Source organism: Gymnoscopelus braueri, assembly GCF_963280865.1.
Source record: "Gymnoscopelus braueri genome assembly, chromosome: 10".
Taxonomy (NCBI): domain Eukaryota; kingdom Metazoa; phylum Chordata; class Actinopteri; order Myctophiformes; family Myctophidae; genus Gymnoscopelus; species Gymnoscopelus braueri.
The window spans coordinates 24,897,858-24,912,602 of NC_137611.1; the positions used below are offsets into that span (position 1 = coordinate 24,897,858).

The following is a 14,745-nucleotide window of genomic DNA, read 5'->3' on the forward strand; positions in this document are numbered from 1 at the left end:
GTATCTCCTTATTTCATGTTTTTGTTTTGTTTCTTTCATAAGTTAAAGGAGGAGTTCACCCAAAAAAAAATCTTATTTTCTATCAATTACGCACCCCATGAAGCCTTGATTTCATGGATTTATTTTTGTTTTTGTGGCATTCCTAAGACAATAATTTGATGACCGTGTGTATTTCCGGTATCAGACACAAATAATCTACTTTGTGTCTCCTACCGGATACATTAGCCGGTAGGAGACGGGAATCAAATTATTCGCTTAGGAATGCGACAAAAACTAAAAAGAATCCATGGATTCAAGGCTTCATAGGGTGTGCAATTGATAGAAAATAAGTCCTTTTTTGGGTGAACTCCTCCATTTTATGTTATGTTTGTATATGAAAGTGTCACGAAAAAGTTGGGAAAAGTTCAAGCTCAAGTTTGAAGATCAGCTATTTTAAAAGGTTTTCACTTATATGCCCAAAATAAGGACGGCATGGTGAAAGTGGTTACATTTTGTCTGTGGGTTTATTTACTTACTTATTAACTAAATAACAACTACATTGGATCCATTGGTATATATAGTTTTTTTTTTTTTCAGTTCTAGAAATACAAGGTTTTGCCCAACAGCAACAATATAATACTGCATCACATCGCCACAGATCACAGGGTCATAATTTGAAATAAGTTTGAAAACAGGAAAATCAATTATCTTGGCAATTGCGTTGTTGATTAACCCTTTAAGACCTGAGGTGATTCTTTAAAAAAATCGAAATCCTAACAGTTTAAAAAAAAAAATCGAAAACATTTTTTTTCAAGATTTTTCAAAAATAGCAGATCTACAAGTTCATAGCGCGGCACTCGGTGCCGCGCTATGAGCTTGTATATCTGCTATTTTTGAATAGCCAAAGACACCTAAAATGACACAGATGCGTTCCAGGTATAGAATGCTGTAGTTTTCATCAGTTCTGTGTAACTTATAATTCCATATTCTATACTGTATATCTTCATACTGCGTGCCCTTTCCCTCCCCTACAGGACGTCTTTGATCGGCTATATCTAATCTACACTGTGGGTTACTCCGTCTCTCTGGGATCACTTATGGTGGCCGTGGTCATCTTGGGATATTTCCGGTGAGTTGTTGCCGCAGTTTTTCAATCTTTCCGAACACAACAGGAGAGGGATTTAGACGCAGGGGGTGGAAATAAAATGTAGAGCCATTATTCGGTAGATCAAAACATGCAGTTATTTGCCTGTGCATTTCAGTCTATCAAAGTAAATCTAAAGCACACTAGCACAGTGAGTATCGTGATTCTTGCATTACTTAGAAACATGCCGTTTTCCCATAGCGTGCAATAGCATACTAATATTTTGTACTTTGTGTGAAAGGTTAAACAATGCCTTATTGACAATCGTGTTATTTGTTATTGACTGAAAGATCACACATCCATAAGCTATTGTTTTGGTAATTGTGCCTGAGAAGAAGATTACATGACTTCAGCAGCAGAGTGGTTTAATGGCATTTCCTTCCATTGAAAGACTGTAGATACAGAATAGCTTAAGTCCTTAGAGGGAGAGCAGAAACAAGTAAAATACAGCAATTTCTCAAGGTTACTGAACTATATTTCTCCCACAACAATAAAAATGAGATTAGATAATGGTATCTAATGGTTATATTCCTTATTCTCCTAAACTGTGCCTTGCTTCTTTCTAACGGACTATAAAATGGTGCAGTGGGAACTGTTTTAAAGTAGTAAAAAAAAGAAACAAGGTTGAATTCATCTTTTTTCTCTGTGGCAAAAAAGACTAATTAATGCACAGGGGACTGTTAATTATTTGCTTATTTTGTTGAGCATACGGAGTGTCAGGAATTGGTGTGAAAACGTTGTTTACCATGGTTTCCACCAACGTGACTTACTGTACAGGTATGCTGTCAGAAGGGCTTTAGTAGAGTTCCCAACAGGCACCAGGAAATCTATGGGCCAAATGAGTTTAATAAGACATCCCTGGGGTCCAACTGACATTATGTGGGTCTGTGCTCTGGAGCACTCTGCTCATGTCTCCCCTTCAACATGTCAGCTTTTAGACTGGGCAGTACACAAATGTTTTCTAGGCAGAAACTGGGCATTTCAACCACTTGAATCCAGCATCCATACTCAGGGCGGAACATTAGCCAAACATATCAGATATACAAGCTCACAACACGTCGCAGCGTGACACGTGTGTGCTTGTAGATCGGCTATTTTTGGCTAAGAGATTTGGGGTAGAGACTTAGAAGAACAGTTGCAACTCTACTCTACTAATCTACTAGTAGATTATATGACCATGACCACAACTATCAAATCAATAATACTCAAACGTTTGCCTGTCAGATGCCAAGCCGTTTAATGTGGTTACATAATTGCAAATTATGCGTAATGAATGTATTGCTAAAGTTTTTTTTTTTTTTTATTGCTAGAAGTTTTTTTCTCACCTATTCATGAAAATAAATGCAGTTGTATAAGAACTTTTCATAATCACTATATCAAGATCCAGCAATATCCTGATTGCAGTGCTGTAGCATGACCTCGAAAACACCTTCCCTTAATGCTTAAAGAGGATGTTTTGGGGGTACTTTGACAGATAACGTTTGTTTGTCTGGAGTGAAATTCACATGCTCTTGGTACCACTCAACACATGCTTGCAATTTTGTTTTTACAGCTCACTTTGAGCCGAGCAATTCAATATTTGTGCTTTGCAAGCCTCTAAATCTGAAGAATGTGTTATAGTCAGCGTGGAATTCAGCTGGCTCTAATTAGGATGAGTATTGTTCATGTGTGTGGAAATGCTTGCACACACACACACACACACACACACACACACACACACGCACACACACACGCACACGCACACGCACACGCACACGCGCACACGCACGCGCCAGAGACACAGTTACTAGAGATTAAAATGTTGTGTTTAGATTTGTGGTTTATTTTTCTATATAACATGTTTGACCATGTCTCTCAATTGTGCCCCTCTTTTCTTCTCCTGCAGGCGACTACACTGCACTAGGAACTACATACACATGCACCTGTTTGTGTCTTTCATGCTGAGAGCCATCAGTATTTTTGTTAAAGATGTGGTGCTGTACTCTGGTTCAGCATTGGAAGACATTGAAAGAGTCAGCGTGGAAGACCTCAAATCCATTACAGAGGCACCGCCAGCCAACAAAACACAATTTGTAAGTGCAGCAAAAATGTATAATACTGCATGTTATTGAAAATAACAAAAACTCTGCATATTACTCGTGTGCTAAGGGACCGCTCGTCAAGGTTATGGATCAAGACTACTTTAAGTTTCTGCAGCAGATATACAGTAAAATGTGCGTCTATCCAAGTGCTGTGTTCATGCAGTCCATATAAGGCATCATCTCTTTTTTTAGTACCCTTAAGTTCTGATCTGACTACAACTATGGTATACCAGATGATTATATATATATAAAAGTAGACCTTTAAGTGAAGACCCACTTCAACCTCTTGTCCCCTTCAATTTACTTCAACATGGCCAGCTTTTACAAGGCCATCATTTGCTAGAGGGAGGAGCTACATTGTTTATCCTTTTGATGCAGATGTGTAAAAAGGTACAATATGAAGACTGGTACCCATGTACTTGTTTAGTCAATTAGCTCCATGTCAATTTATGGACGCTTTATTCCAAAGTGCCCTGCGGCACTATATGCACACATTTGGTTGGCGTCAGTGGGAATCCAACACTTAACCTAGCAGTCTTTGTTCCTTGCTCAACACACACAGTTCCAGACACAGGTTCACTAAAGGGACACCCATATGGCATCCATGATGGAACTTCAAATAAAGGCACAGTGCAAACTACAAATAGAAATGATTAGAGGTGATAGTAACTGGAAGACTTGTTATCAACACGAATGATGTGAGAATGGAGTGCTGCAAGGAATTAACTCCCACTGGCTTCACATGTGGTTTGAGTCATTGAGGCATGGAGGCTGATTTTAGCTGTAGCTTTCATTGGTGAAATCAATAGACTTCCTTAAGCTTTTCACGCACCAAACCCACACAAGCAACATGGAATATACTAATTGGATTAGAGGGCACCCTGGCTCGCTGTGTGTTGTTGTACCATTGCTCAAACACGCCCTGGTCCGGTTTTACTAAGATCAGATTTGCAGGCTGCAGTCTGGTCAGAGAGTGCGCTACAGCCACAATCTGTGTGGGACATGGAACTAGCATCTAATTTACAAAGGCTGCAGTCATACTTCCCCCTGGTCACGGAAGTATGACAAAACATTAATGGCAAGTACAGCCCATTAGACAGCCTCCAAAAATGACAAATGAAGCTGTCACATACAGATTATTTTTGAAGGATGAATTACTAAAATGCACTTCAGGTGTGCAAGATGAACAATGACTTGAGGTCATCTCCCATGTCAGATTTCCACACTCTCCTCATCCCATGCATTTTGGGTTATTGTTGACAAACGATGCCATTTATTTGCGTAAATATGTCCATTAATCAAATCTGTCATTGTTCTTTTGTGCGCACGTAGATTGGCTGCAAGGTGGCTGTGACCCTGTTTCTATACTTTCTGGCAACCAGTCACTACTGGATCCTTGTGGAGGGACTGTACCTCCACAGTCTGATCTTCATGACCTTCTTCTCAGACAGGAAGTATCTATGGGGATTTACTCTGATTGGATGGGGTGAGTTCTGCTTATCTCAAATTTAATAGATTTGGGGATTTGGGTATGATGATGTTTTCATTATGCGAATGTGTGTGTTATCATGCACCATGGACTAGTATGACAAATCATCTAAGTTATAGTGTGTGCGTGTGCGTGCGTGTGCGTGTGCGTGAGTGTGCGTGCGTGCGTGTGCGTGTGTGAAAGATCTGAAAAAAGGGAAACAAAAATGATATACATATAATGAACCTTAAGATACAGAGCACAGTAGTGTGATAGGCCTGTATGAAACTCATCATCACGAAAAGCAGGCTTTACAGTTCCTGCATTGTACACACTGTGCGTGTTATTTCTATAAGCACAGCGCATACAATGTGGATGCTGTGGTGCACATTGTCCTCACTGCAATGATCTAAAACATAATTGGCTAAATGACGTATAATAGAATGACAGTGTTGTAGCATCACATAGAGAAGCTTCAGTATCAGTGCAGACATCTTGTTTGGATTTAACCACCTGGTATCCCTGTTTTGGGCATGTCATTATTATGTAGGTGAAGATTCTGACACATTTTTGCCACATGAAAAGTGGTGGTTAGTTCCTTTATTCCATTATTTCCCTAATTAATATTCTATTTCATTTTCAGGTGTTCCGGCTATGTTTGTGACAGTTTGGGCGAGTGTTAGAGCTACCTTGGCAGACACAGAGTGAGTTCCGCACATAGACAATATGCTGTATTGTATATATATATTGTATATTATTGCTGTCAGACAGAAGAATCAGAAGCTCACAATATTTTTTATATTTTTTAAGTGCATATTGATTTTAGCAGTCTTGCTGAAGTTATCCTTGGAGAAAACTTCGGTCACATTTTAATGACTGGAGGCCATTAATGGGAAAATAAAATACAAGTACATGTTTTGACGCAGGTATGGCCCTTTACAATAACGGAAATGTTCAGGACTGCTTTTAACTGTAATTGTCCACTTTACTGTTATATGACAAGTCTAGACATTTGAGAGAAATCAAAGTCATTTTTGGAAAGAAATTATACGGGGAAAAAGACTTGGTGAAAAAGAGTGGTATTAGAATCAATCAACAGTGTAACAGGTGGCTGCTACAGCACAGTAATCGCACCAGTCTTACGCTAGACGTGTATTATATACTCTGGTGATCTACAGTGATGTTTTTTTTTTCCAATGCAGGTGTTGGGACCTAAGTGCAGGCAATTTGAAATGGATAGTTCAAGTACCGATTCTTACTGCCACGGTGGTAAGTACATGATGTCTCTGCATCGTTCCCCGCAGAGGGGTAAACTGTAGTATTTTGCAGCACCTGTCAAGTAACGAGGTGTTTGATTGTACATCATCGCGTGTTTGACACACTTATGTCATGTGTCTTCTATTCTTCCCAGGTCAATTTTTTGCTATTTCTGAATATCATCAGAGTCTTGGCGACTAAACTACGGGAAACAAATGCTGGAAGATGTGACACTAGACAGCAATACAGGTACCATGGGATATCACTGTGGAAAGTTATTTGTCATATTGCCACAGAAACAATGCTAGACTAACAGCATATGATATGATACTGTATGTCATGTTCATATACAGAATTACCTCTATTGTGAAAACATGAATGTATTTTTGCTCCTTTTTTTTGCAATTCACCAATATAATGATATATGCATATGGTCTTGAAATATGTATTTCAAAAACTTTTTTGTATTTTGAAATTTGTATTGACTGGGACGGTAATTTGTATCAAGATACTTTCAGATCTTGTATTTTCTGTATTTTAACGTATCAAGATACTTTCAGATCTTGTATTTTCTGTATTTTAAATACAGAGAATACATATGTTATTATGTCATTTTATTCTCAAATTGACACATTTTAAACATTTACACAGGTTTATACTGTTGAATAAATCAATAATAAAAAATAAAAAAACACAATGTGAGATGTCACTCTGATTGGCTTACGCACCACCCTCAGAACAAATTCAACCAACCAAAAAGGAGGCAGAGTAGGGCGGGTCTTGAGACAGACTTCATATCACCTTGCCCTAGTGAAAGAAGCCTTGTGGAAATGTCCTTATGCATTAAAGATACTTTTGTGATAACTACATCACTGCAAAAGCCATAAATGGTCAAACAAGCCTAATATTTGATTATTTGTGATGCTATGTGTCCATATTCTGGTGTCAGTAAAGTGGTATCAGTATCCTGGTGTCAGTATCCTGTGTCAGTATCCTGGTCAGTATCCCGGTCAGTATCCTGGTGTCAGTATCCTGTGTCAGTATCCTGGTCAGTATCCTGGTGTCAGTATCCTGGTGTCAGTATCCTGTGTCAGTATCCTGGTGTCAGTATCCTGTGTCAGTATCCTGGTGTCAGTATCCTGTGTCAGTATCCTGGTCAGTATCCTGGTCAGTATCCTGGTGTCAGTATCCTGTGTCAGTATCCTGGTGTCAGTATCCTGTGTCAGTATCCTGGTCAGTATCCTGGTCAGTATCCTGGTGTCAGTATCCTGTGTCAGTATCCTGGTGTCAGTATCCTGTGTCAGTATCCTGGTGTCAGTATCCTGTGTCAGTATCCTGTCAGTATCCTGGTGTCAGTATCCTGGTGTCAGTATCCTGTGTCAGTATCCTGGTGTCAGTATCCTGGTGTCAGTATCCTGGTCAGTATCCTGCCCTGGTGTCAGTATCCTGGTCAGTATCCTGGTCAGTATCCTGGTGTCAGTATCCTGTCAGTATCCTGGGGTCAGTATCCTGGTGTCAGTATCCTGGTGTCAGTATCCTGGTCAGTATCCTGCCCTGGTGTCAGTATCCTGGTCAGTATCCTGCCCTGGTGTCAGTATCCTGGTCAGTATCCTGGTGTCAGTGTCCTGGTGTCAGTATCCTGGTGTCAGTATCCAACCAATTGCTGTAGCCTTCTGTACATTTAGACCATTGTAGCTGACAGTTATTATTTCAAGCGTAGACAAACTTATCCATGCCTTTAAATCCAGTAACTTAGACTACTGTAATGGTCTTCTCTCTGGTCTCTATCAGACTCGTTCTACATACAGTAGTGCAGCTCATTCAGAATGCAGCTTCTGGATTTATAGAACTAAGAAAGTTGAACACATTACACCAATTTTCAGATCTCTGTACTGTCTTCATGTCAGTCATAGGATTCGAGACTTGTGCCAATTACGAAGCCTTTTATAAAGACATTTTAGCTTATGCCTGTTTCTTTTTGAAGCATATCTAATGTCATTTTATTCTTGAATTGGCTTTATGTATGAAATATGCTATTTCAAAATAAATGTGACTTTGCGTTACAGTGATAATATACATGTTCTTTCTTTTAACTTACAGAAAACTTTTAAAGTCAACACTGGTGCTGATGCCACTATTTGGCGTTCACTATATCGTGTTCATGGGTATGCCGTACACAGAGGTGTCTGGAATACCGTGGCAGATCCAGATGCACTATGAGATGCTGTTCAACTCCTTTCAGGTAAGGCCAACGGTGCCGCAGCAGTGAGCCAGACATATGAACCCAATGCTGTGGTCCACACATTTATTTCTCTCCCTGAAGTCTTCAATGAACCTGACAGAGCTTATCCAGGATTTAACCACTTAAATCGCCTCCTTAAATTATTAAGTCCCCTCAAGGTCATTGAGATCAGCAGGCAAGCTGCTTTTGGTTGTCCCCAGGACGAGGCTTAGACATAGGGGGATCGAGCCTTCTCTGTTGCTGCCCCCAAACTATGGAATGAGCTCCCCTCCCATGTTGAGCTGATCTCCTAACTCTCTGTTTAAAAAAAAAAAGTCTTAAAACCCATTTTCTTCCCTCTAGCTTTTAACCCAGTTTGAAGGTTTTCTTTTCTGTTTTATGACTTTATTTGTGTTTTATGATCCTTATTTGCGTTACAGTTTTTTGTGTTCTTATTTGTGTCCCTGAAATGTGCTCTATAAATACAGTTGGGCTGGATTGGAATGGACTTAAGCCCTATTTCAAATATATATTTTGGTTTTTCTTTCTCTTTTCTTTTCATTTCTGGAATTCTTTTGCCTATAATGACATGCTCGAAATAGGAACCCTGCATCTGTGAAAGTGCGCTGCCCTGGCTAACTAAAGAAACTCAAAAAAACACGTGAGAGAGAGAGACTATAAATGGGGTGGGAATCAAATATGGTGCTGTATAGACCAGTGATGGGAATTTTGGGTCACTAGCAGGGCAGCATCATGCAACAGATATACAAGTCATGTCACAAAGCTAATTCTTGATTAAATGTTGTAGTAACAGTGTGATATACAGCAAGGGTGTAAGCAAATTGCAGCTGTATCACCTGTTGTAATTTGGGTACTAAAAGCACATGCTTAAGTGCCCAAATTTATGTTAATGTGGCTGGAGAGGAAGGGGACAAATTCGGGTGTTTTCAGTTACCTTTCTTAGCTAGTGTTTTGCCACCGTGCATGAGCTAGCGTGGGCAGTGAGGAGTGAGGATGCTGCCCCTAGTCAATGACCACTACTACAGATACAGCAGAACTCTCGTATGGGTTGAAATGACTGACATTTATTTTCTTTTCCAGGGTTTATTCGTCGCAATTATTTACTGCTTCTGCAATGGGGAGGTAAGATTTTTTACGTTAATGATTTGTGCATAATCTTCAGTTATAATAATATTGAAAATAAATATTACAAACTATTTTTTATAGCATCTTGCTTACATAAAAGTATTTCAAAGCACATTTGAAGCGCTACTAGGATCATATAAACACGTAAAAAGAAGACAGTCAAAAGTGAACAAAGAATAACAACACACTGACAATGATTGTCATCAGAGACAGTAAACATTAACAATAATTATGCACATTTATGACTCGTCCTATTCTCTAAGGTCCAAGCAGAGATCAAGAAGTCTTGGAGCAGGAGGACACTAGCTCTGGACTTCAAAAGGAAGGCTCGGAGCGGCAGTAACACGTATAGCTATGGACCTATGGTGTCACACACCAGTGTGACCAACGTCACAGCCCGGGGCCCACTGGCTGTACACCTCACCACACGGCTGGGACCCGTGCCTGTTAATGGGCATCGGAACCTCCCGGGGTATGTGAAGAATGGCTCCGTTTCTGAGAACTCAATCCCCTCATCGGGACAGGAGCTCCACATCCCAGAGGAGGAGCACTCTACCCACACGAGGCCTGCCGAGGAGGAGAAACCTTCTCCTGTGGTGGAGGAGGAGAGGGAGACAGTCATGTGACCTCCTCTGTACCTGCCTACAGGGCGCCATATGAAGGACATCGAGATGGAATACAATATGGAACCGACAGTCAGGTCATCTCTCTCTGTTCCGAAGAAGTCGACTACATACATGTCCGTCATCACTGCCATTTGTGTTTGTTTTTTTCTCCTGTGAATCACGCCTGAACATTTTGGACTGATGAGGCTCTAAGGCAAAACAAGAGTGCATCGCTGTTTAAAGTGAGACACCTTTATTTGGAGGGGCAATGATGACCTTCTCTGTTGTAGCAAATACTGCCATCAACTTTTCACCCACTACCTACCATACTGAATGTGTGAAAACAGAAAATAGACTGACATCACGTCCACTGGCAAAGTATTTTTATTTAGTTTGCTCAGTCCTTGTCTATTCGACAGACTAGGGGTTCATTCTTTGTCTTGATCCCCTGAGTGGATGTTGAGTACACTGAGCTGAACAGTAGCTGAACAGAACACAGCGCATCATCTTCAGATTGAAACAGCACGTTTGCAGTGTATCAGGTCAGGTGAGTTGACTTAGAGTAGGCTACATGTACATTATTGCTGTACAAACCGCTTTTCATTGGGATGAAACTGTAATTCTCTGTGTAGTATGGCATTTCAATTCCTCTGCATGGACTAAATTCAGATCCAGTGTAAAAGGGAACAAGACTCAGGTAATTGAAGTCCTCCATTATTGCATTATTGTTGAAGTGGTGTACTTTTAGTGTGGCCGGCATATGGGAGGGTGGTCTTACGACTGTATTAAATGATTTTCATACGTTTGTATAGTATTTGGCGTTCAGAGAAATTCTCCCTTCACCCATTTAGTGGTTATGGATTTCATGATTTTTAATTATTAGATTTTCTGTTTTCTATAACAATATTCTGTGACATACTATATAATGCTAAACCAACAGTATTATAACTTATTTCCCTATAGGGGTTTAGTGTTACAGTAACAAAATCTGATATGGTATCACGTTGTCTTAACCATTCAAGGGAAAGCACTCAAAAACACAAGTTACAGTAAATGTTTATATTATTTTCCAATGGGATGTTGCTTAAAGAGAATTCCAAGAAATTCTCAAATTCCACAAGATCCAAGCGAGACTTTGTATATATGAAAGAATAGCACACAAAATATTTTACATATGGTCCAGTGTTATGCTGCTTTTTTTTGTATATATGATATGTATACATATGAATAGAAGTCACAATGTTTACAAAGATGATAAATCCATTCTAGTTGTGAGCTAAACGTGTTAATGTTTATGGATATGTATTCAAACTATGTTTTGATGTACAGGTACTGAAAGTGTGTTTTGTTTTGTTTTGTTTTGTTTTGTTTTGTTTTAGCTACAGATTATTGGGAATGTTCCGTACTGTATATAGTCTACAGTAAAAGTGATGAACTCATTGACAGTTAATGGAGAACTTTCAATCAAAAATATAATGAAGCGTTCTATAAAATACCTTAAACACAGTAAAGTGCTGCTTGTAATCTGCAGTTTTCACGTGTCCGTGAGTGTCAGGTTTCACTAAAACAACTGAATACCTGTTCTGTGAAAATCTGTATCTTAATCACAACCAAGATTAGGCATGTGCCGCATGTACAGCTGTTGTTTAATTTATTCCTTCATGCAACTGCATGTTTGGTACAGCGTGTATCAGAATCTGTACATACTATATGTCTTTCAAGTGATTCACCAGTCTTAAAATATTATGTCCTGTGCATTTATTCCTAATATTTCAGAAAGTGTGGATATTGTATTGATTTCATGGTTTACAGATTAGGGCACATTCCTCTTATACCAAAGAAGAAACAGCAGAATGAGTTGCACAGTATTTTTGCAGTGCTAATATTCACTCATATTTCGAATGACACAACATTCTAAAGGTTTCAACAGCATCATAACAAAAAGGAAAATGGCTGGTAAGCTTGTGTGCCGGATTGACATTCAGCCTCCAGAGGAAAATGACTGACCGACTGACTGACTAGGTACTCAGACTTAAATGGTAATTGACTTTAGACTCAAAAGTGTCTTGAGTGAGAGGCCACCTGTCACCAAAATGTTGCAGACAACTCATTATCAGTAATTATAGATTTCTCACAATGAAGCCATAATTACAAGTGTGCCAAAATGATGTCCATCATTTTCTGGCAAGCTGTCTCTCTTATTATACTTACTGTAACCTCCAGGTTGTTGTTTTTGTTTTGTTCATTTATACTGGTATTTTGTTGTTAAACAACCATCTAAATACTGTACTTCCACATTTTACTGTACTGTGTGATGTGTTGACAGGTCTGTTTGGATGTTATGTGATAGCTGTGGGGTTCCTCTCAGAACACTGTACTGTCACCCTACATATTCAAAATCCACCAGAAGATTTTGACTGTCAAGATGAAGTTAAAAGAGAAATGGAATGGACTCGGCTTTTGAGGTAGAAGTCCACCCGCCAGTTTGCTTAGAACTGCTATAGTTGAAATGAAATCAGCCAGAATAGGGGCCATTATGGTCTGGGAGAGAGATGCAAACTCTACTGTTACAGTAGACGTTAACAACACTTGCTCCAATTCTGCACAAACATGTAATAAAACTGTGCAAAGGCAGGACAGACAGTAAAGCTCATAACTATCAGTTGAAGCAGTATTGTACTAGTGAACATAGCACAAGTGACATTAAACAAGTTATGCAGATCTAACTACTCCGACATGTTTTTGATTAGAATCAATTTAAAGGAACTTTGACATCCTGCATGCAGTTTTCTCGCAGAAGAAAAACAGTTTTGACCTTTTTAGAAATGTTAGAAAAGATAATTGGCTTGTCTTACCCAGAGCTTATAAATGTAGACATTGATTCTACACACTGAATCAGCCACTGGGCACTATTTGACTGTCACCAAGAAAGACTTGAACCACACTGCACCTAAAAACGCTTCTGACTGTCGGCGTTTTGACTAAGTATCAGAGGAATTCTGGGGAGTGTGTTTTGGCATTTTAAGACCTAGACTTGGACTGGACTTGAACATTTCCATGGGGACTTGGACTGGGGGCCGTGATTGGGACATGACTCAACTTGACTGAAACGCTAATTGCAGATTGCTGCAGCCCACAATAGTGGAAAAGGAAAAGACTGACTGAGTTGCTAATAGGTCATTGGAATCTCAATTATCACATGTTGCCTACTTCAAATAGCCTTCCTCCTGTTAGAATAAACTGGACTGTGTAATACATTTAAGAATACAGCTCAAGGACATCTCTTTTAGCCCCAATAGCAAATGTATTTGTGAGAATAGCCCTCCCTTACATCTATTGTCCACCGTCAATGTGTAAAACCCTAGCAAGATAGAAATAATAGTTTGGCGCATGTAGCCAGTAAACACAAATGAACAAAACCATAGTTATAATGTGCTTTACTTACTCCCTGTCTTCTAGGTTGATGAACACAATGTATGAGCTCAGCTGTTAAGCTTAATCTATACTCTTTCGAGCGAGGTTGTCGCTTGCAAAAATAACTGCTAACAAATAAACAATGCGCCGCATCGTACTACAGAGTATACATTACGCTTAAGGCTATAGATTTACTCTCCAAGTGGCAAGTTGTCACTCATTCGCACTGGGTAAGGAAGCTTGGTATTTTAGGTCAGTGTTATGTAGGCAACACAGGCAGTATATAAATATCTTTCATTACCTGAGGGCAGACCATTTCAGAACATAAACATCTTGATTGCGATTCCCTCATAAAACGTATTGACATTCATATTTGAGCACTTTAATATCCTATAACAGTATTTTGTTCTGATTGTATCATGTAAATTGATTGTGTTTTGGAACTGAGTGTATAATAAGGCCAATCTTAATAGAGCTAACGTTGTATTGTTTATTTTGTACAAATACCTCTCATAGAAGTATAAAATATGTTTCATTTTCTTTATTTATCTCATATTGAAATGTACTCAGAGGAATAGAAAGTGGTCTTTCGTATGATTATGCTTAAGATGTGTGGAGACGATTTGCCAAGACAAGTCTTTTCTTGTTATCATGCCATATTGATTTAGGCAAGTTGATGTAAGTGTAATGTAAATGTAAACTTGGAATAAAAAAATGAAGATGTCTTCTGATCTCTAAAGTTCATCGGTATACTGTAAGGAAGACAATAAATGTGTTATACTGTACATTTACAATTTGCTGGCTGTTTTTCTGGTCAGAAATTGAATTAGGTAGTAATCCATATATAAAAGACACATTTCTGATACATTTTAGCTGAAATGTTTTTATTTTATTTTATTTAAATACAATATACAAAAATATCTTTTTGAAAAAAAAGTGCAAAATATGAAATGTCCTTTTGCAAAAGTTGTCCATAAAAGGAGTTCACTTTGTAGCAGTTCACTTTTTCTTGCCTCCTTTTTTCTTTTTGGGTGCCTCCTCTTCTTCTTCTTCCACCACCACCTCTTCTTCTTCTTCTTCTTCTTTTTTCTTTTTCTTCTTTGATTTTTTCTTTTCTTTCTCTTCCACCTCCGCGGAGACGGTTTCCACCTCTACTTTTTCCACTGGCTTTACAGCTGTAACGATACAAGAGAAAGACTTCAGTCCTCACAACAGCATCTAGTGCAGTACCATCAATATCCTGTGTATAACCATCATTAACCCGTCTAAATAAAACCATCAATATCCTGTGTATAACAATCAATAACCTGTCTATAACCATCAATATCCTGTCTATAATCATCAATATCCTGTCTATAATCATCAATATCCTTATCCTGTCTATAATCATCAATATCCTGTCTATAATCATCAATAACCTGTCTATAACC

General features: G+C 38.9%; 1 protein-coding gene across 1 annotated transcript in view; it reads left to right on the plus strand.

Annotated features, from left to right (window-relative positions):
* Positions 1 to 14,237, plus strand: part of pth1r (parathyroid hormone 1 receptor) — a 59,126-nt gene extending 44,889 nt beyond the window's left edge. Inside the window, exons 5-13 of the mRNA XM_080440476.1 lie at positions 1,014 to 1,108; positions 3,009 to 3,195; positions 4,537 to 4,690; positions 5,316 to 5,376; positions 5,875 to 5,941; positions 6,084 to 6,178; positions 8,030 to 8,171; positions 9,252 to 9,293; positions 9,560 to 14,237. Of these exons, the coding sequence (XP_080296602.1) occupies positions 1,014 to 1,108; positions 3,009 to 3,195; positions 4,537 to 4,690; positions 5,316 to 5,376; positions 5,875 to 5,941; positions 6,084 to 6,178; positions 8,030 to 8,171; positions 9,252 to 9,293; positions 9,560 to 9,922 (1,206 nt within the window). The 3' untranslated portion in view covers positions 9,923 to 14,237. The remainder of the gene's footprint in view (positions 1 to 1,013; positions 1,109 to 3,008; positions 3,196 to 4,536; positions 4,691 to 5,315; positions 5,377 to 5,874; positions 5,942 to 6,083; positions 6,179 to 8,029; positions 8,172 to 9,251; positions 9,294 to 9,559) is intronic.
* The last annotated feature ends 508 nt before the right edge of the window (positions 14,238 to 14,745 follow it).